Here is a 26,605-nt window from a genome sequence, read left to right on the forward strand (position 1 = left end):
CTACAACACCAACCTTCCTTCTTTCCACCACAAGTTGTCAAACATAATTCAGTCCATGCAAATTCAAATAAGTATTTCATGTACTTTTTAAGATATCGCTAGCATTCTACCGCTAAAATGGACGGACACAATAATGTGCTTCATCATGATCTGCGTCTAGCACAAGTTCAGGCTTTCCATCACAAAGCTGGGGTGACTTCAGCGTTGACCGACAAGTGTTTTTTGATACTCTCTCCACTCGGGTTTATAAGGCCTATTTTGTCTTGTTTCAAGCCAAATCTTTTATAGTTTGACTGAGTTTATGAAAAAAAAGGCGTGGCAAAATACACCATGTAACGCGACCATTTTTGTGTATAATAAAAAGGAAAAAAGAGAAGAGAAAATGATATCAACCGTCACCAAGGACATGAGCAGGACTGGGTGAAAGTCACAGTTTTCGCATAGGGTTTCTCTCCCTCCTGCTCCTGCACAAGACGAACAAACACACCACACAAACCCAAACACTCCCACGAAAAATCCACAAACCCACAAAAATCCCGATAAACACAAAAATCCTCCGAAAAAAATCGGGTGCTCCCAATCCCTTCCCAAGAACTTCCCCGCCCCTCCCGGAATCCCACCAGATTTCCCAATCTCTCCGGCGCCGCCGCCGCCTTCCGCAGATTTCCCGACGAGAAACCTAGGCGCCGCACGCCAGAGTCTTGGCTGGCTCACTCGCTGCTCGCCCGTCCGCCTAGGCGCTCAATCTCGGTTCTACCAACCCTGCCTCTACTGCTGCCGCCGTGCCGTACCTAAGCGTCACCGCCGGCGCCCCAATCCCCCGCCTCTCACGCGGGGCGCCGCCATCGCCGTCCCCGTTCTTCCTCGTCGGGGCACCGCGTTCCCGTCCGCACCCTTTGGCCATTGGGTTTTGATTTGAGGTATCAGGTTGTTCTCATCCAGCGACCAGTTAAATCCCGCTGACCTTCCGGGCGTGCCGCTGCGCACCCGGCACACCATCTAGATCCGCCCCTGCGGGGCTAGGTTTTGCTGTGCTCAGCCTTTCTGCCGAGAGGGCGTTGTGCGCGTATGCGCCATTGAATCGTGCGCTGTGGCACCGCCTTGAGTGCTAGGCGAGGAGTGGAAGACAGTGGTGGTTTTTTTTTTTCAGTACTGTGCCGGACTGGTTCCTGCTGCTGAGGGCGGGTAGATGGTGAGCGGCGTCAGGTGGCATGGACCGAGGTGAGCCCTCGTTGAAGCCTGAATGGTTGGTGCGTGGGGTTGCCACGCCGACTGTGTCAGCCGCAGGCATCCGGCCAGGGACTTCGCCCCGTGCTTCGCCCCGTGCAGGTGAGCTGCTTTTCCTTGTCAAAAATTTCATATTAATGCATATAATGGATAGTGGTTAGTGCTGTTTATAGAATGTGTGTGAGATTAATTCACATCGGAGATGTTTCTGGCCGCATTGGATAATGTTACAACATCTGTTATTGGCGCATAGGATTATCTATGCTTAGCACTTAACAGTGCTTTTCTTATTTAGCATGGTGAAGTAGTACACTTCGTCTGGTGCGCATTGCTGCCTGCAAGCTCACCATTTTGCTTAAAACATTTACCATTCTTCAATCTTTCTATCACCGTTATTATCATGAGCCTTTTCCAAGGGCAATGGATGTACTGTGAAGCACTTTGTTTAATATACGTTGCATGGAATAAGATGCCACATTATAAATTAGTAATCGTGGACTTGCGATTGTTGTTGAGGAATCTGGCTTCGGAAACAATGCTTATATCGGCCTTGTGTTGTTGCTTGTTATTTATCGGGAAATAATTTTACCAGGAAATGTTTTAATGGGAGTTATTTGGCTATCGTGCTGGAGTCAGTTCAGACTTTGTTGGATGGGGACATTTACTGGTTCATATTAGTTAACCATGTTGCTATAATGCTTCAGCAGTCCTCATGTGCTATGGAGTACCGCAGGATTAGGCAGAATCACCCATAGTAACATTTTGGCGTAGGCAAAACTTCTTTAGTGCTAGTTAACATTCCTTCCTTTTTTTAACGACAGTTAACATTCTTTCCTTGATACACTGGAACATGCATGTTACTGAGCTTGATATGGTTGTTTTGATTAGCAGACTAGAATATATAACTAATGGTCAACAATATAAGTTAGGGATCCCTATAAGTTAATTCGTTACTAGAACTAAATATATAATTAACTTATTATTTCCACTACAATGTCTCTGCAATCTCAATGCGCGCAACACAAATGCGACATAAAAACATGACCAAGAGGTCAATGACGCAATTTCACATAATGAACTTTGCTTGTGAAGAACTCAGTCTCAGTTGTAGCTTGGTCCCATTTGGAGGCAGGAGAGGTGCTGGAAGTTAACCTCGCGCACTAGACTTGTCCTGCTGCAAGGAGCCAAGGAGACAAGGTCCCAGGCTTCATCCGTGCATAGTCGGTGACTTAGCTCCTGTTGTGTTAAGCAGATGGAATTATTATGGATTCAAGGCACAGAGACTTTGCACGGCTGCATACTCTTGTAGTTACACATACTTTAGTGTATTGTTATTTATCATTTTTTACAATTGTTTTCTTCTGCTGATGATCATGTTTTGCTTGTTTTTACCTACGCATTATTGGGTGACAGTTGTGTGGGATAATGATTATACTGCATAATGCATATTACATTATTACAGCAGTTCTTATTCTGTACTGTTGCATTAACACTTGCGAATTTTGCTGTTTTTGCACTTAGTATTAGTTAAGTATTGATGTCCGATTGTTCCGTTACCAATTAGTGGTGTTCTGGATACCTTTTTGTTGGTTTGGTGTATTGTTGCATGGTTTAGCTTAACATGTATGGACCTGTTGCATTGACTGTTCTTTCCAGCTTGCGATTTTACTGTACATTCGCTAAGAAGGTCTTGCTTGAATGCTTTAGATGATCAAGACAGGGGTGCTTCTCCAAGAAACCAATCATCAGGCCGTGATCGTGAACGGAGCTCCCAACAGTCCTCTTCGCGCAGGAGTTCTGGCCCAAGTCTGTCCAGACGACATGAACGGGATGGCACTGTGAAGTCAAGAGGTTATGCCAGTTTTGGAAGGAGCAACAGAGACAGGGTGTGCGAAAAGGGCTCTGATTTCCGTGATTGCGAGAGTAGGCCAGGTCTTCCAGATGATCCCTTGCGAGATGGCTTCGGGTCCTTTAGCACATGCAGACCAGAAAGCGATAGGCTTAATCGTATTCGTCCAAAGCTGGACGCATCGAATCGGGCAGCTGGAGTAAGTTTGGACAATGTTAATCTATCTAGTAAGGATACTGGTGGCATATCCTTTGAGCGAGAATTCCCACACCTTAGTTCCGAGGACAGCAATGGAAAGCATGACGTAGCTAGAGTTCCATCTCCTGGAATTAGCACCCCAATTCAGAGCATACCATTGGTTTCTGCGCCTGATGGCTGGAACTCGGTGCTAGCAGAAGTTCCTGGACTTAGTGAGCCAAACAATAACAATGTTTCTTCTGCTTTGTCACCTGCTGGTTCCATTAGACAGCTTGAAGTGACGAACTGTGGGTCTGCACTAAGCATGGCTGAAACAGTAATGCAAGCACCATTGAAAAATTCCTCCACACCACAGGTAGTGTAACCTATAATGAAATTTTTTTTTATTATTCCCTTTAGTTTATGATCATATTTCCCATCACACTTGATCTAACTAGTATTTCTGGTGCAATATCTTTTTTACCCAGCTATCTATTGATGCTCAGAAGATTGAAGAAAGAACTTTGAGGCAGTGCATTCTAAGACCTCTGACGCCTTCATCAAACAAAATATCTGTATGTGCCATATATTGTCTTTGCTGTGAGATTAATATTTCTTGTGTCGTTTACTGCATCTTATATTATTAGCATGGTTGGTTTGAAACTTAAAATCTCCCATCCATATTGTCTGGCAAGTGATATGGCTTTTTGAAAGACACAACCATAGCAAATGTACTTTGTCCAACTTTTTTGCCTTAAGTAATGAAGTAGGAGAGCCTATGAACAACGAATTAATATCCTAATTGTTTATTTGTTTCGATTGTTATTAGTGGATCAACCACATAAGGTTTGTTTCTATGTGGGGAATCTGTGTCTGTAATGTCCTCGATGTTTTGATCCTAAATTATGTATGTATTTAGTAATGATGTTCAAAATAGTTAGAAGATATAGACATAGGTTGGTTCAATTGCTTCATATTTTTTGCAAACTGCAAATATCCACTAAGCAGATGTAGACAATTTTCTGAATGTTGCTAAAGGCTGGTGCGTTCTATTATAAATTTATTTAAATGAACATATAATATGTCCTAAATATGCATACTGGTTAGTTGTTTACTTGTTTGTTTGAATGTGCATGTTGGAAATTGGGACATGCATTTTTCTGTTTTAAAAGTCTATCATCCTCAATATTTTCCTAAATCTGTTTTGTAACTCTGCGCTTTGAACCTAAACTACTTTACAAGGAACATAAGTTCAAAAGTCAACTGTAGGTTGATTTGTGTTGTTATATCATTTGATTATGAAATCTAAGTTGGTAATTTACTAATTTTATGTGGACAATTTTTTTAAAGCAGATGAAATATCCCTTGCATATTAGGTGTTCGTTCTGACAAAGCACTTCACGGGTGGTGTGATTTTAGTAATTTCTCTTATCTGTTTGGCTTATGAATTCCTCAAGAAATTATTAGGATTATTTTGCATGTGGATTACTTGTACGTTTTACTGAACTTAGATTAAGAGAAGTATATTATTCGGATTGCAATAGCAAAATGATAGATTTTTTCGTTCAACATTAGTTTGTTAATATTACTGCTTATCTAGAGATCATTTTTGTCTTAGTTTGGCATTAGAGTGGCTTACGCATACAATTTAGTATCCAATCCATAGAATAGCACATAGTTTGTGCAAACATGTCTGCATTTTGTGCGATATTACAGTTTTGTTTTACTTAAAAATGTAATTCCCTATCCATACCAGGTTGCAGACATTTTTGAGAATTGTATGTGCTTATTATAGCTGTATTTCTGTTTCACGTATTTATGGAGTGATGTTGTCTTGGTCTGGCACTGATTCACCCAGAATATTTTGCAGGTATCTAGTTTATCGGATAAGTTAAAAATCAAAGGTGCAAGAGCTGGTGATTCTAATGGTCCTGTCAAGTCTTTACAACAACTGTCAGCACAGCCTTCTAACAGCTCTGTTCGTACTCAAGTCAAATCTGAGCTTGGTAAGCCATCTCAACCAGGAAGCTTTCAAGTCCTAACCCGTGAGCAGAATGGGGCTGTAAATACTGCCAAAGATGTCACCAGCGATCCTGGGAGCCCTGTTCTAGGCCGTTCTTTTTCAGTAGAACCACTGAAAAAGCCTATTGCCAGCCAAAAGCTTAAAGGTGCCACAAACGGCCTCCCTTTGCATCTACAACAAGGTTCATCTGTTGAGAGAAAGGCAAGTGCAAAAGACAAGCATAAATTCTTTGAGTTGCTGCGGAGCAAGTCTTTAAATGGTTCAAGATCTGGCATTGAGTCCTCATCTAGCTTGATTGATGAGCAGAGGAACCCTTCTCTTGATTTGTCCTTGTTTAACAGTGGCATCAAATGTATTGAAATTGGAAGTAGTTCATGGGAGGATGCAAATTCTTGTGATGGATCTCCGCGACACCTCTCTGACAATGAGGGAGTCAAGCCACATTCAGAATCTTGTGATGTTCTGTATGAGGGGTTGCATGAGATAGTTGCTAACATCAAGTACTCCAACTCTTCATCAGATCTTGCTGATGCTGTGACGCCTGAGGCAGACAAGGCTGAACCCACTCTGTCCATTATACCCATGGATAAAAATGATGCTTCTGTGAAGTCAGACTCCAGCTATGATAAAACTAATATGTCAGTTGAACCCATTGTACCATGGGAAGATGAAACGTACCCTACTGAAGATGAGCCTAGTCCAGAAGAAATGGCTTTCCTGAAATCTCTTGGCTGGAAAGAAGACGAGATAGTTCCGCCTCTGAAGCAGGAAGAGATTGCTGATTGTGTAAGTTTTGATATGTTCTTTAATTCTAGTTCATCAACATTATTTGGCTTTCGATACACAAGTCACATGTTCTTTTTTAATTTCACAAGTCTCCATTAGGTACTTGTAGCGTTTGAGTCCCCCTTATTTAAGTTTCGCCAAAACATCTCCCAGAACTTCTGTTCCAGGTTTACTTAATTTTAATCCATTTAATGTGGCTTGCCAGCCATCTCCCAAGATGGATTTGCACATGAATTTTCACGGGAAAGGTCCAAAGACGGGTGTTTACAGAAAACGGTATAGAGAGAAAGAAGAGTCTTTTTTTGATAAATTTTAATAACCGGGTCCAGTTATTGTTTTGAAACCATATTAATATCATTTACGTGGTAGTGCACATCTTTGCATTTATGTTTTCTTGTTAGACACGTCTGGAATGTGCACACATGTTAAATTTACCTTGTGTAGCTACCATTTGTTGTGACAGAAGTTCCTATTATTTTGTAGTTAAGGCACAACTTGAGGCTGCAGCAGAAGCTTGAGGAATGTAGGGGCTAATGATAGAACTCATCAAACAAAGTTACTGGTGTTGTTGCAGCGCTGAACTTGTGGAGTTCAATCTGTGTCCTGATGAGTTTTGGACTTTGGTCGGTAACTACCTCAACTCCCATGGGATGATTCTCTAGCTTAACAAATCGAGTTTCCCCCAGTTAATTTCAGTTCCATGGGGAGTTTGCATGAGTAGACTGATGTTTTCCCCCGCTGAAAAGAGGTTTTAGGGTTTTCTTTCTCATTTTCCCAGAAGGAATACCATATGAAAAGCCTGTATGGTGTTGGACGCCCGTAGGCGTGCGCCTGCGGTGCTCAGGAAGAATAGGTTGTCTTCTTTTTTATACTTCTCATGGCTTGTCCTTGTTTCAGAAAAGAAAGGAAAATAATACTGGTGTTTACATGAAAAGGACGCTCTATGATTATCGTGACCTCACTTGTCAACTTTTTTTTTTTTGTTAATCTTCTACTTGTCCTATTCCTCTATTTTTGCCGTCCATTCGATCTGAGGTGCTCAATTCTCACGCTGTCAGGCTCATTGTTTTATAGTGAACATCGGTTTCAGATATGTGTATGTCCTTTAACCAGAATACTGTGGCGAATTGGGTAAATATGTCTCAGACATCTTGTTTGATCACTAGGTATTTACCGATTGGAAATTTCAGGTTTGATGTATTGGCGGATTGTGTAACTATTATAATGTTACTCCTATGTAGTATCCAGACGCTACCTTGAAATTCGGCACCTGAGTGCTTTCAGGTGAGGGCAATTTCTTTCCAACTTCTGATCACAGAGCGCGTAGACATACCTTTCTCACGTACAACATATAGTATACGTCTTCTCCTTTCCCCTTCAATTGAAATTTTGGACTTCTTGACAGCAATGCTATCCAGTAGAATGTAAGAGCATGGCGACCCCCAAATAGGCGCCAGCATGGCCGTATGAGGGTACTGGCATTGCATCCTCTATTTTGGGGAAGGTGTTTCCACACCGGCGCCCCCCCCCCCCCCCCCCCCCCATACGACAAAGCCGATATAATTCAAATGAAAAAACATTTTAAAAAGTGAAATTTATACGGATTTAGACAAGTTTTGTACAAAATTTATTCGAACTTGAACTAAAAACAAAACAAAAAAACTAGCGGTGGTGTGCGTCAAAGACACTGAAGTCGAGGTTGTCCGTGTCGTCGCCGGACAAGTCGAAGGACTACTCGTCCTCCTCCTCCTTTGGCGCCGGCGGCTCAGAAGGACCAGCAAGGTCGATGAAGTTCTCGCCATGGTCCATGGCGGACCACACCGCCGCCTGCCTCGGGTCGAGCGTCATCTGCCGGTAGTCCTCGACGGAGCGGCCGACGATGAAGTGCTGCCTGGAGAAGTCCTCCGGGTCGTCGCCGCCAACCTCTGCTTCCATCTCCCACCATTGCCACTTCACCGGTCGAGGCGGCGCTGAGGGACCAGCGTCCTCCTCCTTGACGCACCGACGTTGGTTAGATGCCCCCGGCGTCCCCCCGAGTTGGGGCGGAAGCCGTGCACCATTGGTTGTCGTGGACGACGACGCCGGCAGAAGGAGGCGCGGCCAAGCGTGTGCGTCCACCGATGCTCAACGAGCCAGAGCGCGAGTGGGCCGACGTGGTTCTTGCTGGCGGCCTCTGTGGAGGCGGTGCCTCCGGTGCCATGCACTGCGCATGGGGAAGTAGAGGGGGCGCGCGGGGGATCATCGTTGACGCGCGGGCGGTAGCCGTACTCCGCCAGCGTCGCGTCGCGTCGACGTCGCGGCCTTGCTAGCAGGCGCGGCGGCCGATGCGGTTGAAACGGCCGGCGTTGCGGCCGACCGAACGCGCGAGCTCGATGGCGCGCTCCTCTTCGAAGTGCCGCAGCTACACCGGGCTGGTGAGCGCGTTCGACGGCCGGCTTTTGTCGGCCGGCGATATGTGCACCCGCTGCTCGGCGATGAGGACGCGTGTCTCCGGTCCAGACGATGGAGGCGACACATCGTAGCCGGTGTTGGATAGGTGCCATCGTGCGACAACTTGAACTGCAGTGGCACGGGGATGCGCTTGCCAGTACATCACGTCCACCACGTCGTACGTGAGCTGCAGCGACTGAAGCGCGCCGCCGCTGCCGCCGGCCTCGACATTGTGCGCCACCGCATCGGTGAGTGTTTGCGTCCGTGGGTGTTTCGCGCGGCGTCTACGAGAATGGCGGTGGCGGTGGCTAGGGTTGGAAGACGGGGGAGAAGAGAGGTGCGTCGGTGGGTTTGAAGGGCGGCGGCGGACGCGCATTGAAGACGCGTGGGGGAGGTCGGTGGACGCTGCGTGGCCAGTCGCCGTCCTCGTCGCCGCTTCGTTTTCCACGCGGGAGACCATTAACGCCGACGACCGACGACCGTCTGGCACGCGTCATTTTTAATGCGATCCGTCGCCTCCTCTCGCTGCCAAGGCGGCCCCATCCACGAAACCGATGTGCCTTTGCAAAGGAGCCGACACGGGATTCCCGACGCTTCTATTAAGCTCGAAACTAGCAGGCGCCTTTTGAGACGTGTCGATGTGAGCCTATTTTGGCCGCCGACCCCCAAAACGCTATCGGGATCGCTATAGAACGCGCGGGTGGAGATGCTCTAATCCCTCCGTTCGGATTAGATTGATGTGGCTTACACACAAACTAGCAAGCATAGGCGCGGCGGCACGCCGCGCCCGTGGTGTTACCCTTTTAGCATGTAGGGTTGATACTAATTTTTTTTGAGTGCACATATGATGATATGCATAGTAGCAGATTTTAAATGTGTTTCTTTTCTGAAAAGGAGCATCCCTAGATTTTAAATGTGATAGTTGTGAAATGATGAGAAAGTTCGATTTCTTCCAAGATCAGTATGTATTGAAAGAAAACCATCGACCTGATTTTACCGTGAAGTAGGATAAGATAGATAACATAAGCAGTCACGTTGAGAAAGCTGCAGTTGCTTCATATCTAGACTGTACTGGGCCAGAATGGCGCTCACGCAGCCTATCGAGAATGACCAGAGAGCTTATGTGTGCGCTAGTAGCTAGCTTGAGTTTTTGGCGATGGATGAATGCTGGGCAAGAGCAATACATAAGCAAATGTTTGCAAGAGAAACGATGCACGACAACAGTGTGATAGTTCAGTTTATGAGGTACGGGTGTATAATTCTCTGAGATCAGCCTCATTTGAGCTCAGGTAGACACACAACTGTTTTGCTCTCATACAGATTATTCTTCTGACAGGTCCTTGATGAAAATCTGGGAGAAAGTTGGAGGTAAACAACATTTTACTGAAAATGTAACTACTTGGATATTTTACATAACTGGCCAATAAAATACATATTAGTAGTAGTGTGTACTGTCCATAAAAGGTCTTCCTGAGCTGCTTTAGATGACCAGGTGCTTGAGTCTTGGCCAGATTAAATGTGGGGACTATGCTTGTTTTACTTCATGGCTACTGTTTGTTCATACAAAATGCATCAAACTTGAAGAAAAAATTATTAGCAGATTATATACTACATCAATATTATCGTGTATTATCTTATGATTATTTATTAGAATTTTTTTCTGGGAAGAAGTAGCTATATGTAAGAAAAGATTATAATGATCAAACAAAATAGGTTGCTGCCTATAAAATTACACCATAATGAGTGAGGAAGGCAGAAGGGTATCATTTCTGAAAAAACTAATAGGCTGCCTGCTTAGCTAATGTAAAACTGTGTATAGACGAATGACCTGTTGAGGCATGAAGATGGGCTGTTCTACTTAGCTTGGAATAACTCCTTGGAAGCTGATGACATTCTTTTTGTCATGCGTTGCATAGCAGAAGGAAAAAAATGTATTCAACTATGATCCGGAGGCATGCGTATATGCTTGTGAGCTTCCCCTCTTCTTGCCATCACTTCTTGAGCTTGTTGGCAACCTTCCTATCTACCCGTTGCTTTCTGCACCTGCAATTTACCATTGCTCATATCAGCCCCTGTAATAATCCAGCTCTCATGGAAAACGCAACACAAATGGTGCAGAAATGAGCATGAATGCTTTGTCCTGAAAACTCCAATCAAAGATGTAATAATTGGCTCATATTCATAAATTCGGACACGCCAAATAACATAGCCAAGATAGCAAAATCTAAAGTTTGGCAAACAGGCCATGAATTTTCAAACCCAGGTACGGAGGCACCTACAGTTAAGCATCTCAAATTAAATAGGAAAGCATAGCGCATAGAAGAATCAGAAAATGGGAGTACTTTGCAGCAGACTCACAAGAGTTAGTACCACACCTGGTTTACCAAGATACCCAGATCAAAGAGAAACAGGAAACCACAAAATAAACATGTATTCAAAAAAATTAATGCAATATTCTTCAAAACAGAAAACGATAAGAGCATACAAAATCCCCCAGTCACTTAAGAAATATGTTGAATCATTTAATTTGCTATATTTCCCTAAATATATACGTCTCTAGACTACTGACATTGATCTATCAATAACCTGCAGTATGAGCCAAAGGCTATGCACACTCTGTTTTTCTTGATGTGAGTCTAAATCTAAGGATGAAGGCAATATGGTGAGGCCAGCCAAAAGTGTAATAAGAAAACATGCAAGCGTCATGCCTGGAAGCGTCGGAATTTGGCCGCGAAGTTTACATCAGTTGAAGGTGCAGAAGAACAGGTCAAAAAACCTGGAAGAGAAGACGCATATCAATAAATTTGGAAGACCTGCAGAGACGCAAGAAGTAATCATCTTCAAATATCATACATATATATACAGAGAAAAAAGTGGAGATAAAACTCCACAATCCCATGTATTACAAACATCTAATCGCAATCACACAGAAACAAACTTATTATAATCCTATAAACATGTATTGTACGCATCGTTAACTAAAGGGAACTCCCTACTACTAATTATTGCTTGCTTCTTCTGTTGACATGCTAAGACCTGAAATTATACACTATAACGAATTACGGGCTTGAACCTCAACCCTTTCTAGTGGATTCTTGAACTGAACCAATCCTTAAACGTAAGGTGGTAGGGTATTACATTTCTTTGTACTGAATGGTAAAATTGGCAATAAGGAAAAGATGATCTTCAGATCAAACAAAATCAATACAGGTAGCAGCGCATGTAAAAGGAATATAAAGCATATAATCTACGATGCTGTACCATCTCATATCAGGTAACAATATAGCGGAGTTTGGTAGCAAATTGGCAAACAGTGAACTGTATTTCTGCACTAAGGCTCCTATGAATTGCTTTTTGTTCCATAAGATGTTTTACTCTCTATAATAAAAAATACATCCAAAAGATGAAAAAAATGATTCATATGTTCAGACTTTCAGTGAAAGACTCCCAAACTTCTGCTTAGCAAAAGGAAAATCCAGTGATACATTAAGTAACCACGGAAGATGAGCAACACCTGAATTTTGCAAGTGAACCCAATAAAATTGTCGATGGCTGCATTGATGATAAACTCGAAATATAAGTGGTTATTCCAATACAGAAGCAACATGCCAATCTGAGTTTCAACATTATGCACATGCTCTGGTTCTCCATTTCAAACCAAAGGTGCCTTATCATCCTAGAATACAAATCAAACCCAACATAAGATCAATTAAAGTTATCACATCTGAAGATCACATTCCAACATCTGAAAACGATAACTGTAGCAAGAAATACAACTTGGCATGTAAAGTTTCATAAATAAATTCAGCAGGTGAAACAGTAGCCAGAGTCGAGGAGGGAAGAAATGCAACCATGGCTTGCCGCAGACCCCATCAAACTACCACCGCGTGAGCCTGCGATGGTGAAGGTGTGCCGATAATGGGTGGAACAGCAGCAAACCGAAGAGACCAAGCACGATCCAGCCCAAAGCCTGAATCCCAGCCTATGCACGGCCAGAAGAAGCAGAACCCGTACCACAAACGGAAAGTGCTGCAGCAAAACCTGAAGAGATCCTAGGAGGATGACCTTGCCGGCGGCCACCAACATGTCGACTCAGATGGCGGCCTACATGGAGAACAATCCATTATATGGCAACCGGAAAACAAAACCAAAACCAATCTAAACGGGATGGAAAGAAAGAAGAAGCCGCGGGCAGAGAAATTCACAAGATACGCGAGGAACAACAGACAACATAAAAAAAACCTAACAGCAGCGAAAGAAAGTGGAGGTCCTGACGGTCGCCGGCTACCATCTCTTTCCCCTGATCTCAGCCTAGCCTCCTCTGTGCGACCATCTTTCTCCTCCTCCTTTCCCTTCATGGAGCTCGTTCCGGCAAAGCATCTAGATATAGAGAATTAGAAGCCGAGAAGGATGGGAGGGTGTTGGCCTGGCGAAATCGGCGGCTGACACAGCTGAGGAGGGGAGGAGGCGGGGGCGCTACTCCGTGTAGTATTGGCCGCCCCGCCTGTGGGCGCCTCGCCTAGGGAAAAGAGGAGAGGCCGGGGTCACCACTGGTTGGGGAAAAGAAAGGAGAGGGGGAAGATCTGGTGGTGGAGACAGATGTAGTAGCCAGAGAAAGACACGTATCTAAGGATAGAAACAACGTGGAACATCACTGCCCATGGTTGCAAACCCATCGCAATTACCGGCACTGATCGAAACAACTTCAGGGATAGGACTATGGGAACCGGTTGCCGGTAACTCGCATGTTTAGAAAAAAAAACTACTCAATCGAATTGAGGTAGCTAAAATGAAGGGAAACACGCGTCAGGCAGTGATCGGATGAAGGAGTGGATAAATAAGCTATCTACAGTTTCCAAATCAATATGAGATGTCCTAAACTGATTAGCTTTTATATAGTGTATAATTACAAAGTGGCTTAGCAGTCCTGCGTCGATTAATTTTGACCCGAGGTAGTATGAGATTATACCGTCATTCAAACTCATGTCATTATGTTATTGCACCAGCCCTTGATGCTTGGACCCAGCAGAGCGGACGGGGGCGATCTCTTGAAAAGATTCCATGGCCCCTTAATCACGAAACTAATCAGGGTGATGTACCACTTCATTGGTATAACTTAGCTTTCAATTTTTTTTTCTCCCTAGCATTCTCACCTACACCCAGAATTGACTGACTTGCGGCGAAGTTCTGGCGTAATCGGCTTCCTCACCTGGACAACTAGTCGCAGCTTTGGTAGACCATTTTACTTGCACACCTTTGCAAAACTTATTTCCTTTTCAAAAAGGCACGTACGCACACTCACACGTACACATCCTACGCGGTCGCACCCTCTATTTGCAATTCATATATTTTACATCAGTGTGAACAGAAATTTTCAGAACTAGTGCTGAATCCGATAGTATTATTACTTAGATCGGCATCAAGTCGGGAGCGGGAAGTTTCATTCAAAACTTGTCATTATTGCCTAAGCTATATACTTTCAATTTTGGTTATGAAATTAAAAGTGGCACATAAATGCGTATGTGCCTTCTCTACATGCGATTTTTTTTCCGGAACTTTTGGAGAGCTGAAAATACGATTTTGGGGACCGATAAGTAATCAGGTTCATGAGTAACTGTATTTTCTTGTCTTTTCGTTACAAACTTACACATGCCCAAATCTGTATTTTCGTGTGTGTTTTCGTACCAAATCTGGGTGCTACGCACTCGGAGAGAACACGCATAATTAGATCACACGCTCATCGATCAACTAGGTGCACCTAATTACACACAACCCAGGGAAATCCTTGTCGGAATTACTTGCAAGGGAAACAAGCTCAGCTAGGCCACTCATGTCGCTGGAATTAGAACATGGACAACGGCCGAACAATCTAATTCTAAATGGACCTGACGCCGGTTGCTCACCAACTCAGGCATCATCCATCCATCTAATATGTTGGCTACCTAGCACACCACTATTTTTTGTTCACAGGTCAAATTATGCCGGACTTTAGAAGACCCGTACATAAAATCCACATCGGTCGTCCAACCCGCGTATAGAAAGTGTATGCTCACATATAATGGACGCAATATTTAGAGGAATGTTCCAAAGTGAAATCAGCTAACCCGGGTGGCCAAAATCCTAACCATATGGACCTAAAAGGCCATCTGTGGGTTTACACGTACTCAAATCAAATTTTCTATCACCATGTCGACAAGTGCCAAGGAGAAGCTTGCAGCGAGATGAAGTTTACGCCTCAGATTAGGTGTCGATCGTATCAGTCTCCTACACGGTTCGCTTCAGCTGTGGCCACTAGCTTCTCCAACTTCTCAGCTCTCTCTGGCGCCGCAGCTTCCTTTTCTTGCTTAAGCTAAGACTTGAAGGTATCGTTTGGACACAGTCGCAGCTAGAGCAAACCTAACTGTAACTACCAAACCAAATCATAGTTTATATGTGATCACGAATATAAATCTGGCCTTCGTCCAATACAAGGATCGATCAGCAACCGCTAGAGCTTCCTCTTCTTGCTTTGCACTTGTCGAAAGCGAAAAGAATGGAGGCACAAATACGGTTGCTTCTTTTGGTGGCTATGGCGGTCGTCGCCGGTTGCGCCACCGGCGGCCTCGCCGCGAGGTCGTCCCAGCCGGGCCGCCTCGAGGGCCTGCGCGTGGCCCTGACGCACGTGGACGCGCACGGCAACTACACGAAGCTGCAGCTGGTGCGACGGGCGGCCAGGCGGAGCCGCCACCGCATGTCGAGGCTCGTCGCGCGGACCACGGGCGTGCCGATGATGTCCAGCAAGGCTGCTGCGGCAGCAGGAGCCGACCTGCAGGTGCCCGTGCACGCCGGGAACGGCGAGTTCCTGATGGACCTGTCCATCGGCACGCCGGCGGTGCCGTACGCGGCCATCATCGACACCGGCAGCGACCTGGTGTGGACGCAGTGCAAGCCGTGCGTGGAGTGCTTCAACCAGAGCACGCCGGTGTTCGACCCGTCGTCGTCGTCCACCTACTCCGCGCTGCCGTGCTCCAGCTCCTTCTGCGCCGACCTGCCCACCTCCAAGTGCACGACCGCGACCAAGTGCGGCTACACGTACACCTACGGCGACTCCTCGTCGACGCAGGGCGTCCTGGCCGCCGAGACCTTCACGCTGGCCAAGGAGAAGCTCCCCGGCGTGGCCTTCGGGTGCGGCGACACGAACGAGGGCGAGGGGTTCACGCAGGGGGCGGGGCTCGTGGGCCTCGGCCGGGGCCCGCTCTCGCTGGTCTCGCAGCTCGGCCTCGACAAGTTCTCCTACTGCCTCACCTCCCTGGACGACACCAGCAAGAGCCCGCTCCTGCTCGGCTCCCTCGCCGCCATCTCCAAGACGGCGGCGTCGTCCGTGCAGACCACGCCGCTGGTGAAGAACCCGAGCCAGCCGTCCTTCTACTACGTGAACCTCAAGGGCCTGACCGTGGGATCCACGCACATCACCCTGCCGAGCTCGGCCTTCTCCGTGCAGGCGGACGGCACCGGGGGAGTGATCGTCGACTCCGGCACGTCCATCACGTACCTGGAGCTGCAGGGCTACCGCGCGCTGAAGAAGGCCTTCGCGGCGCAGATGAAGCTGCCGGCCGCGGACGGGTCCGGGATCGGGCTGGACCTGTGCTTCGCGGCGCCGGCGAGCGGCGTGGACCAGGTGGAGGTGCCGAAGCTGGTGCTCCACTTCGACGGCGGCGCGGACCTGGACCTGCCGGCGGAGAACTACATGGTGCTGGACTCCGGGTCCGGCGCGCTGTGCCTGACGGTGATGGGGTCGCGGGGCCTCTCCATCATCGGCAACTTCCAGCAGCAGAACATCCAGTTCGTGTACGACGTCGGCGGGGACACGCTTTCCTTCGCGCCCGTGGAGTGCGCCAAGTTGTGAGGGCACGCGCGCACACATTCTTAGCCGGGGTGTCCGTGCATGAGCATGGTGTGTTAATAATACTGTACACTAGTTGGTGCGCACCGTTACATTCAGTCAGCTCGTCTGGCTCGGTGTATGTATGTATGTATCTTTTTTTTGTGAAAGTATGTATGTATGTATCTAACGGGATAGGGCGATAGGCGATGGATAATGATGGATCTGTATATGACCGATGGTGATCACTGATCAGCATCAAGCTTGTTGGTGTTATTTGTGGCGCTACACATGAAAATTTCCGTGTATGAAAAGAAATAGCCACATTATATTCCAAAAACAAGAAACATTTCAAAAATAAGAAGACACATTTGCTTAAATATAATTTGATAAGAGAACCAACCTGAAGTTGGTTGGTTAGGAGGATGGTTGTACCCCCAACCCACTAGAGTTCGAACCCCATGTTTAACATCTGTGTGTCTCATAAAGGCGGAATATTCATTCAGTGGGAGGGCAATTTCAAGATCCAATTCACCGACTCAGTCTCCGGAGGTGCTCATAGGGGTATGGTATTCGTGTGTGTGTTTATAGGGGTGAGTGTATGCGCGTATATGTGAGCGTCTGTGTTTGTACGGTGTTTCTCATTTTTATTTTTGATAAAATCTATAATTCAACATCTTATGCATGGAAAGCAACAACTAAACAACTATCTTCTAGGGCGAATTTGGTTGCTCGAATAGTTGTTTCCCGAGCTCCAGGGATGAAAAAAAAACCGTGAGTTTGGTTGGCAACTATTGGCTCGCACGAACTTGAAAGCAATGTCGGAACATGCCTATTAGGATTCGTCTGTTGTTGTTGGGACAGGAGTTGGCATGCGCAAATGGAGGGAAGTCAGGCGCGCGGGTGCATAGGACGATGGCAGGATCGGGGAAATTGGCCGGCCGGTATGGTGCGAAAAGAGACCAGCCCCATGGTGGGTCACCTCAGTTGGAGAAGAGACCAGCCCCCATTTTCGTTGTCGGAGAGGGAAGGCGGCGGCGATTTAGATCTGCACACCGGCAGATCGTACTAGGCAGATCTACCTCATCGACTCCATCACCCTCCCGTTTCGCGTCCCATAGACGGCGGGGCTCGCAGATTAGCGGCAACGGTGACCTCGCTTCGTGTTGAGCAGCATATTTTCCCCGCGACAACATCATGGTGCCGGCTTCAAGCAACACTGTAAGCACCTCTAACCCTCTACCGGCTGAAACTATTAAAACTTAAGCTGATGTTGCCATTACTTAGCTGAATTTTCCGTTCTTTGTACGCAACATTAAATAAATTTGGACGAGTAGCGGAAGCTTTTCATTCACGCGGCTGCACTCATAGTTGTGGTCCATGCCTGGATGTTTGTGATCCTGGAGTGAACGGTTCGTCATTTTGCTCCAAAATTTGCTTAACTTTTAATTAAAAATAATGATGCTTCCAAAGCAAACTAGTGAACCATTCGCTTCACCGGGTTCACTCATCGGTCCGGTTTTGTAAACTATGCTTCCAAAGCGGCCACTTTCTTATGTCTCACCGCTACTCTCTTTTTATTTTTTGAGGAAATGCTATTCGGCTAGCTTTATTGTTTAATAAACACACATCATTTATCATGAACGACAAAATAAAACTAGGGGATCATCGTCCCAAATACAAGTAGATGAATTAAAAAAGTTATGCCTAGCAACCTCGTGTGCTACCGAATTGGCTCCCTAGAGACATCGCGAGAACTCAACACTAGTGAAACCCAATGCCAGAGAACAATCATAAAAGACTGATGCTGAAGATGTTGATGAAAAGACTCCATTTTGCATTGTCTCTATAACCTTGGTATTGTCTGATTGAACTATAAACTTGTTGCATCTAATTTTTTGTGCACGGAACAAGTCCTCACGAAGAGGCATATGTTTCTCCCATAATTGAGTCTGCTACAAATTAAAAGGAATATTTTTGCAAGCAGCTGCAATGAATTTACCTTACGAATCTCTAAGCACAACACTACAACTTCATTTTCCTTCTTCCTCTCTATATGCAGCATCAACATTAATTTTCGGGTGTGTCTATGTCTAAGTTGACTGAGATTTTCTTAATTCTCAGTCACCTCAGAAAAGTGCAACTGCAGTTCAAAGAAAAGTGCAACTCGTTACAGTTGCACATTTCTGGCAGAAAAGTGCAATTGCACTTTTTTAACACAAAAGTGCAACTCAAGCACTTTTTTACAGGTGACTTAGACTTAAGAAATTCTCAGTTGACTGGGAAATAGCAAAACCGTTAATTTTCATCATACCTTCAGGAGGCTGGTTCCAGTATTCTTCTCTTCTACTAATCGGATTCTTCCTTACTCTCCAATAATTGAAAGCTAAAGCCCCAATCGCCATGGCTGAGTGGTGTCATCCTTTTCCTTCGCGGGCTTGTTGGGATCAAGGCATGCTCCCATATGTTTATTTGCGAGCCGTCACCAACCCTCCAAATCAACCACGTGTAAAATTTTCAAGACCTGCCATGATGCTTTGCCTTTAGCAGATTTCCTTCTGGATAATACTTTGCTCTTAAACCCTCGCACAGAGAGAGTTTGGGTTCTCCAGCAATCTCCAGCATTGCTTTGCGAACATCGCCATGTTGAAGGTATGCATGTTTCGAAATCCATGCCTCCTCTTCCCTTTGGGATACACATTTTCCACCATGCTAGCCGATGCATACTGTTGTGGTCATCATCATCACCCCACCATAGCTTCGAAATAGCATCAGTAATTTCTTTACATATGTTTTTCGGAATTTTAAATACTATCATCGCAAACACCGGTATTGCTTGAGCAACCACCTTAAGGAAGCACCACTCATTAAAGCGAATGCAATATCTCACCGAAAAACACGAGCCATAATTAAAGAAACCCATCTTGTGCCGAACCCCAATTTCAACATAATTTTCTCAAGGAAGCACCACTCTACCCTGTCATAGGCCTTGTACATGTCCAATTTCACTGCACACAACCCTTTCTTCCCCTGCTTTTTCTTAGTTTTATGAACACACTCATGCGCAAGGAAGATGTTATCGGTTATTAGACAGGCAGGCACAAAGGCACTTTGTTGTTCACCAATAATGTCAGGCAAGATTATTTTTAATCTATTTGCAAGCGTCTTCGCGATTACCTTGTAAACCACGTTACACAGGCTAATCAGCCTGTATCGTGGTATCCTCTCAGGACCATCAACCTTAGGTATCAAGACAACCATCGTGTCATTTCATCCTTCGGGTATGATTCCCAAGTTCACAGCTTTAAGAATTTGTCTAGTCAAGTCACCACCCAACATTCACCAAAACCTCTTGTAGAAAATGGCGTGTAATCCATCAGAGCTGGGGTCTTTAAAGTCCCCAATTTGAAATAATGCCTTCTTCACTTCGGCCTCTGAAAACGGTGCAAGGTCATTTTCCGTTACTGGACAGGGTGTTTCTGCACCCGGGTGCATATACACCCTTTATTTGAATTACATATTAAATATATTTACAAATGTCAAAAAAATATAAATAAAAATGCCGCATGTATACCTTGACATGTTACATGCTCACAAAGTTGTCTCAGCAAAAATCAAGATGTTTTGTACCCTGTGCAAAAAAGACAAATTTTTGGTGCTAAAATAGTCTATTTCTCGAGGCATTATTTGTCTTTTTTACACAGGGTATAAAAATTGTCGGTTTTATGTGAAACTTTACGTGCACACATAGAACATGTCCCTCTACATGCTAAATTTTTTTCCTAAATTTTTTATGTTTTTGAAATATGTTTTATACATACCGGGTGCATATGCACCCGGGATCAGTTTTGGTTTTCCGTTACTTTCCTTCTGACTTTGTCCAAAACAGCTGCATCCGGCTCATGCACTTCCGAGGTAAATAAACTGTTGAAATAAAATTTGATAATATTACTCTTTCCATCTAGATCCTCCCACTTTGTTCCAGAGACCAGAGTCATCAATCAAGTAATACAGGAGTACTTTGTCTCTTTAACAGCAATTAAAAGAGAACTGGAAAGAAGGGAAGCATTTGGTAGGAAAAGTGGAAAACCCGCCTGTGGCCTTGTCGTCAAGACCACACTACGGGGCAAAAAACAAGAAGAGATCAGATCCCCAATCTTCAGAGCCATAGAGACCTGTCCAAGAACGAAGAAAGCACACTGTCGTGTTGTTCCGAGACTTGCCATTGACGAAGAAAGCACACACCGTTGCGTTCCGATCACATACATATGATCGGCAGAACAGGAGGAGCATATCAGTAGGGAAGAATCCCCGTGGTCCTGCCGTACTCGACAAGGTCGTCCAAGATGGCACCTAGGTCATCGTAATTGTACACGAACCCTTCTCCAATGAGCTTCTGAGACGAGAGGCACACTCTTGGCTTCTCAGGGGACCCATCAAAACTGCAAAAAGAAGGCATGGATATCGTTACAAAAAAAAAGTCCATGTCTGTGCCTGTGTCGAGGATGAGGAAAGGTAGCTCTCATATATATACCGTTGGGATTTCACGTTGTATTGTGGGTACTTGTCTGCGAAGAGACGGGCGAGCTGCACGACGGTGGTGTCGTGGCTATTGCAGATGTACCTCCCAGACGAGGCCTTGTTCTCGGCGAGGAACACCTGGGCACGGCAGAGGTCGTCGATGTGGTTTATCGACACGGATTCGGTGACCAAGTGCATGGCTTCCAGGAGGTTTAGCTGTTCCTCGTCGCCTGAAAAACATTAACCAGCTTCATGGGTCAACACGTTAATTATATGCAGGGACGCCAACACATGAATGTGCCTCACCGGACAACAAGGAGAGGACGACGGGGACGCTGGTTCTGGCCTGCGACACCGGCGCCGCGCCCAGGGTGAAGGTGGGCAGCACGCTGACGAGGCTGAGGCCGTTCTCGTCTGCGAACTTGCCCGCCGCCTCTTCCATAAGCACCTTTGACACCGCGTACCCCTGCATCCAGTAGAACAAGCACCAGCGTCAGCGTCTTGTTCCTTCCCAGTATGTGTGAGACTGACTGACTGAACATATATCATGTCTTTACCCAAGCCTCCGGCTGCTCTGCTCGCAGATACGGCACGTCGGACCAGGAGCCCTCGTCCAGGACGTGCCCGTCGCCTTCCAGCGGCCTCTGGCACACCGCGGAATCCGACGACGTCAGGATCACGCGCTTCACTGTCCCCGCTTTCACGCACGACCTCATCACGTTCAGGGTTCCTTGGACGCCTGCCTGGACAAGATCTCTCTGTCGCAGTCCCACCACATAGCATACAGTAACTAAGATGAATCATAACCAAAACATGAAATGAACTGGATTGTTGTTTACCTCAGGATCCAGTGACCCCATGTCCATCGGAGCCGCGACGAGGAATACATAGTTGCAGCCTGAAACCGATTCGTCGAAGCTGCCTTCCACGTCTAGCTCTCCACGGAAGATCTCCAAGGGGCCAAACGCTTGTAAGTCCTTGAGGTGGGAGGTCTTCTCCAGGTCATCTACAGTAACAAAATTACATATATATTAAGGTATGCTTCGCTGACTTTTTTTAAGCGTACATGCCCAGTCAATCCGAAAGGTCAAACCCACTTGAGACTCAGAACCACAACCACCCCCTCACTTCTACAACGCAAAGGAAAGATGAAACCCCAACAATAACACCTTGGAAAAAGGCGCTTGACTGCCACCCCCCTTGGGATGTCAGCTTCTACTTGGAGCTGCTGCTACTCACGCTTGAGCACTTGGGACACAACTCGTCTCAAATGCAAATGGACAAAAGTAGATTTGGTGCAGCCAATGCTAGCTTCATTTCTGGTTTTCTTCACTTGCTACTTGATGTCTAAACTGATACAAAGGGGCTTATTTATAGCACTAGTGAGCACCATCGAAGACCGAGTGCTCTAGCCAGGATGTCCGCTAGCTGGTCTTTGGTGACGATGCACTTGACATCAATCTTGCCGCCGTTGGCACACTCACTGATAAAATGGAACCATGTCTCGATGTGCTTGCTTCGATTATGGAAGACCGGATTTTTGCATAGTTGAATTGCGGATTTATTGTCCATAGAGATTGTCGCAATGCCATCCTTCTTGCCGAGGATCTCGCAATAAGACGCCCAAGCCAAACTCCTTGGTAAGACGCCATCGTTGACGCAATGTTCTTCGCCTCGCACGATGAAAGTTCGACCAACTTCTGCTTCTATGAGTGCCAAGTCACGGGGCTATGGACAAGCGTGAATAGCACACCTATTGTTCTATAGCAGCAACCATAGTTGTGTGTACCAGCAATTTACCGTGACAAATGGTTTACAGCAGTCATCTGATGTGTCGTGGGCTTCTCTAAGAAACAGGTGATGTAGCATAGGACAAAAGCACCGTCCGGCTGATTCTGCGCAAGGTCGCAAGGTACCTCGGGCTCTAAACAATGTTGCAAATTTTGCATCCATTGGCTAGTTAGAGCTCTTCTTGCTTAGCCTAAGCCTCGGCTCCATTGGGACATGAAAGGGGTCGCAATCGCCCAAGCCGGCCTTGTTGAGTATCTTGTCGGCGTGTGCTGCCTAGCCAAGAGTTAACTTGGCAGTGGACTTATCCCCTTCATCTCCAGCTTTAACTTGGCGATCTCACGTGTGCTTGCCCCAGTCACAATCAAGTCGTTGACATAGACACTAAGAAATAGTTGTGTATCTCCAGTGCCGTGTACATAGATAGCATGCTTTGAGGGGATCTTCTAAAACCCAATCAACAACCATGTGTTTCTTGCTTGCCATTCTAGACCCTTGGGCTTGTCGTAGCCTGTAGTGTGCCTTGCGTAGGTGCACCACCTGTTGCGGTCAGAAACCCACCGGCGGGCAGCGACGGGCAACACAGTAGAGCCGGGAACATCTTAGGGCTGCGGCTGGCCCTGGTCCCTCCGAGCGACGGCCCGCAAAGCCTCTGGTACGCACGTCCGATGCTGATGCAAGGGCGTGCCACCTGACCTATACCTGGTCAGGAAGGTGATGGAGATGCCTCGCTTAGTTTCCTGCATGGCATACACGTAAACATTAAATACGAGCCTCGATCGGCTCTCAGGTTGTCCTGTGAATCGGCTCAAGGAGCCGATCTACCCATGATTCGTACGAGGTGCACGAATATATGGTGGTCCTGCTTGATTAAAATAAAGCTAAAACGATCTACGACGATTTAGGGTTTTCACCGCATAATCGGATCATCCTACTCACGATTGGGCCTCGCGGCCACGCACGGTGATCGTAAGCCGATCCTAGACAAGGCCTAAAAACCAACACGAGGTTGATCCTCGGAACATCCTGTCTAGGACTAGCAAACGACACCCTACGTGCCGCTGGATCCTCCAACCCTTTGTAAGGCCTAACTATTGCAGATATTAAACTAATCCTTGAAGAACAAGGAGCAACCGTAACGGATCGGATCTACTAAATAAAGATCAAGCGGGGTGCCGCCCCTACACCAAAGATAGGTGTAAGGGCGGCTAGATGTATAAGGGTTGCACTACGACAGCATATGATACGAAGAACAATGCTAACCCTAACACATCTAAGATAACTACGTTGCTCGCCATCAACAAGGCTTCAGTACGAGCAATGCATGAACAACAAAGAAGCTTATGCTGCCTAGATCGCAAGATGCGATCTAGGCAGCATGATGCTTACCGGTAGAAACCCTCGAGACGAAGGAGTTGGCGATGCGCCGAGATTGATTTGTGTTGAACGTTGGTTGTTGTTTATTTCATAAACCCTAGATACATATTTATAGTCCAGGGGACTTTCTAACGTGGGAATAATCCCAACCGTGCACGAGGCAAACTCTAACTAACCGACACGTAATCTATATGTTACAGATACAAGGGCAAACTAGCCCAAACTTTGCATATAAGGCCGATTCACGTATTTCTTCCGTATATAATCTTCAAGTCCATCTTGATCGCGGCCCACCTCTGACTCGGTCAAATTCTGGTGATAACACATGCCCCCCTGGTTTTGGAATTGATAATTCCAAAATCACTCTGCTTTTTCTTCGTCGGGTCATGTCGTGGCAGAACCATCGCAGTATCCTTCATCATGATGCCTTGCCTTCTCAACTTCTCTGCACGATTTGACACTGTAGTTCCTTTTTCGTGGTAGGCGGCTTCATTGTGCGCACTGCCTCCTGACTTTTTAGGCCGATCTCAATTCCGCGCTCATGAACCAAGAAGCCCAAGAATTGACCGGCCGTCACTCCAAATGCACACTTCTTTGGATTCATCCTTAGTCCGAATTTCCTAGTTCGGTCCCGGATGCGTCGTAAATCCTCCAAGTGTTCCTCTACGGAGACAGACTTGACCACCACGTCGTCAATGTAGATCTCAACCAGTTTGCCGATCAGATCATGAAATATGTAGTTCATGGCTCTTTGGTACGTTGCACCGGCGTTCTTCAGTCCAAATGTCATGACTACATATTCAAACAAGCCCACTGAACCTGGTACTCTGAATGCAGTCTTGTGTATATCTTCTGGATATTATCAACATAAAGTAATATAACAAGTGCAATATGCAAGTATGTAGGAATCAATACACAGTTAACACAAGTGTTTGCTTTTTTAGATAGAAGGAAATGGGTAAACTGACTCAACAATAAAAGTAGAAGAAAGGCCCTTCGCACAGGGAAGCATGGATTGCTATATTTGTGCTAGAGCTTTTATTTTGAAAATAAGAAACAACTTTGTCAACGGTAGTAATAAAGCATATGAGTTATGTAAATTATATCCTACAAGTTGCAAGCCTCATGCATAGTATACCAATAGTGCCCACACCTTGTCCTAATTAGCTTGGATTTACATGGATTATCATAGCATAGCATACGTTTTAACCAAGTGTCACAAAGGGGTACCTCTATGCCGCCTGTGCAAAGGTCTAAGGAGAAAGCTCGCATTGGATTTCTCGCTTTTGATTATTCTCAACTTAGACATCCATACCGGGACAACATAGACAACAGATAGTGGACTCCTCTTTAATGCATAAGCATTCAACAACAGATAAAATTCTCATAAGAGATTGAGGTTTGTTGTCCAAACTGAAACTTCCACCATGGATCATGGCTTTAGTTAGCGGCCCAATGTTCTTCTCTAACAATATGCATACTCAAACCATTTGATCATGATAAATCACCCTTACTTCAGACAAGACGAACATGCCTAGCAACTCACATGATATTCAACAAAGAAATAGTTGATGGCGTCCCCAGGAACATGGTTATCGCCCAACAAGCAACTTAATAAGAAATAATATGCATAAGTACATATTCAATACCACAATAGGTTTTAAGCTATTTGTCCCATGAGCTATATATTGCAAAGATAAAGAATAGAAATTTTAAAGGTAGCACTCAAGCAATTTACTTTGGAATGGCGGAGAAATACTATGTAGTAGGTAGGTATGGTGGACACAAGTGGCATAGTGTTTGGCTCAAGGATTTTGGATGCATGAGAAGTATTCCCTCTCGATACAAGGTTTAGGCTAGCAAGGTTGTTTAAAGCAAACACAAGTATGAACCGGTACAGCAAAACTCACATAAAAGACATATTGAAAGCATTATAAGACTCTATACCGTCTTCATTGTTGTACCTTTTATCATTATATCGAAGCCGATCGCTTGAACCGGCCTCCTCTTTGTCCTTGCCACCAGAGTGACTGCTCCCTTCTTTGTCTTTGCCATGGCGGTAAACAGACCCTGCCATGTTGACATCGCACGAGAAGTCTAGTCGACGCCTTGCGGAGCGGCTGAGTTCTACCATGTTGACGCCAGGGAACGACTGCGTGTCTACCTTCATGGCGAACTGTCCAAAGATCAGACGGCCTTGTTCTATTGCCATTTAAGTCACGGGGGATGCCCCCCGAGCCCATTCAGCTACGGCCACCTCCTGGTCTTCCGCAGGGTCTCCGAATTCGTCCGTCTCGACCAAGGCTACCGGGCGTTTGAACTTGTCTTGGTACAACTCCGGGTGACGCTGCTCATATGCTGTCAACTTCTGAGCCATTTGCGCCAGCGAGTTGTACTCTACTTGGAACACCAAATCCTTGAATGGTGCTGCAAGGCCATGTACTGCCAGCTCGACTGCTTCTTTCTCAGTTATACGAGCCGAATAACATCGGTTCTTCACAGTCCTAAAGCGCTGGATATATTCAGCCACCGTTTCTCCACGCCTCTGCCGCACCTGGGCCAGATC

General features: G+C 45.9%; 3 protein-coding genes and 1 long non-coding RNA gene across 8 annotated transcripts; 2 read left to right on the plus strand and 2 right to left on the minus strand.

The window, feature by feature from the left end:
• The first annotated feature begins 440 nt into the window (after window positions 1-440).
• Window positions 441-7,018, plus strand: LOC127335041 (uncharacterized). Its single transcript, XM_051361626.2, has 5 exons — window positions 441-1,329; window positions 2,935-3,629; window positions 3,742-3,828; window positions 5,124-6,062; window positions 6,546-7,018. Exons 1-5 carry the CDS (start codon window positions 1,212-1,214, stop codon window positions 6,594-6,596), a joined length of 1,890 nt encoding a protein of 629 aa, XP_051217586.1. The 5' UTR covers window positions 441-1,211; the 3' UTR covers window positions 6,597-7,018.
• A 3,151-nt stretch (window positions 7,019-10,169) lies between these two features.
• LOC139836132 (uncharacterized) lies at window positions 10,170-13,096 on the minus strand. Of its 5 annotated transcripts, none has more exons than XR_011752420.1 (4): window positions 12,740-13,094; window positions 12,007-12,596; window positions 11,201-11,305; window positions 10,170-10,535 (listed from the first exon to the last, which is right to left on the minus strand). It is a non-coding gene; the product is annotated as an uncharacterized lncRNA (long non-coding RNA). The 5 variants fall into 5 exon arrangements; XR_011752421.1 differs by having other exon boundaries at window positions 12,735-13,094; XR_011752419.1 differs by having other exon boundaries at window positions 12,007-12,168; window positions 12,344-13,094.
• A 1,630-nt stretch (window positions 13,097-14,726) lies between these two features.
• On the plus strand, window positions 14,727-16,629 carry LOC127335042 (aspartic proteinase nepenthesin-1). The gene has a single exon (XM_051361627.2). The coding sequence runs from the start codon at window positions 15,025-15,027 to the stop codon at window positions 16,375-16,377; it is 1,353 nt and encodes a 450-aa protein (XP_051217587.1). The 5' UTR covers window positions 14,727-15,024; the 3' UTR covers window positions 16,378-16,629.
• A 3,640-nt stretch (window positions 16,630-20,269) lies between these two features.
• Window positions 20,270-22,493, minus strand: LOC127335043 (anthocyanidin reductase ((2S)-flavan-3-ol-forming)). The gene is made up of 5 exons (XM_051361628.2): window positions 21,714-22,493; window positions 21,432-21,632; window positions 21,181-21,340; window positions 20,888-21,104; window positions 20,270-20,795 (listed from the first exon to the last, which is right to left on the minus strand). Exons 1-5 carry the CDS (start codon window positions 21,738-21,740, stop codon window positions 20,648-20,650), a joined length of 753 nt encoding a protein of 250 aa, XP_051217588.2. The 5' UTR covers window positions 21,741-22,493; the 3' UTR covers window positions 20,270-20,647.
• Between the last annotated feature and the right edge of the window lie 4,112 nt (window positions 22,494-26,605).

The sequence above is a fragment of the Lolium perenne genome, chromosome 2, assembly GCF_019359855.2.
Source record: "Lolium perenne isolate Kyuss_39 chromosome 2, Kyuss_2.0, whole genome shotgun sequence".
Classification (NCBI taxonomy): domain Eukaryota; kingdom Viridiplantae; phylum Streptophyta; class Magnoliopsida; order Poales; family Poaceae; genus Lolium; species Lolium perenne.

Coding starts and splice junctions, on each gene's coding strand:
- LOC127335041 (XM_051361626.2), top strand. CDS start 1,212: ATGGACCGAGGTGAGCCCTCGTTGAAGCCTGAATGGTTGGTGCGTGGG. Junction 1,330..2,934: donor CCGTGCTTCGCCCCGTGCAG/GTGAGCTGCTTT, acceptor TGAATGCTTTAG/ATGATCAAGACAGGGGTGCT. Junction 3,829..5,123: donor CTTCATCAAACAAAATATCT/GTATGTGCCATA, acceptor AATATTTTGCAG/GTATCTAGTTTATCGGATAA.
- LOC127335042 (XM_051361627.2), top strand. CDS start 15,025: ATGGAGGCACAAATACGGTTGCTTCTTTTGGTGGCTATGGCGGTCGTC.
- LOC127335043 (XM_051361628.2), bottom strand. CDS start 21,740: ATGGACATGGGGTCACTGGATCCTGAG. Junction 21,341..21,431: donor CAGAGCAGCCGGAGGCTTGG/GTAAAGACATGA, acceptor TACTGGATGCAG/GGGTACGCGGTGTCAAAGGT. Junction 21,105..21,180: donor CGTCCTCTCCTTGTTGTCCG/GTGAGGCACATT, acceptor AATGTTTTTCAG/GCGACGAGGAACAGCTAAAC.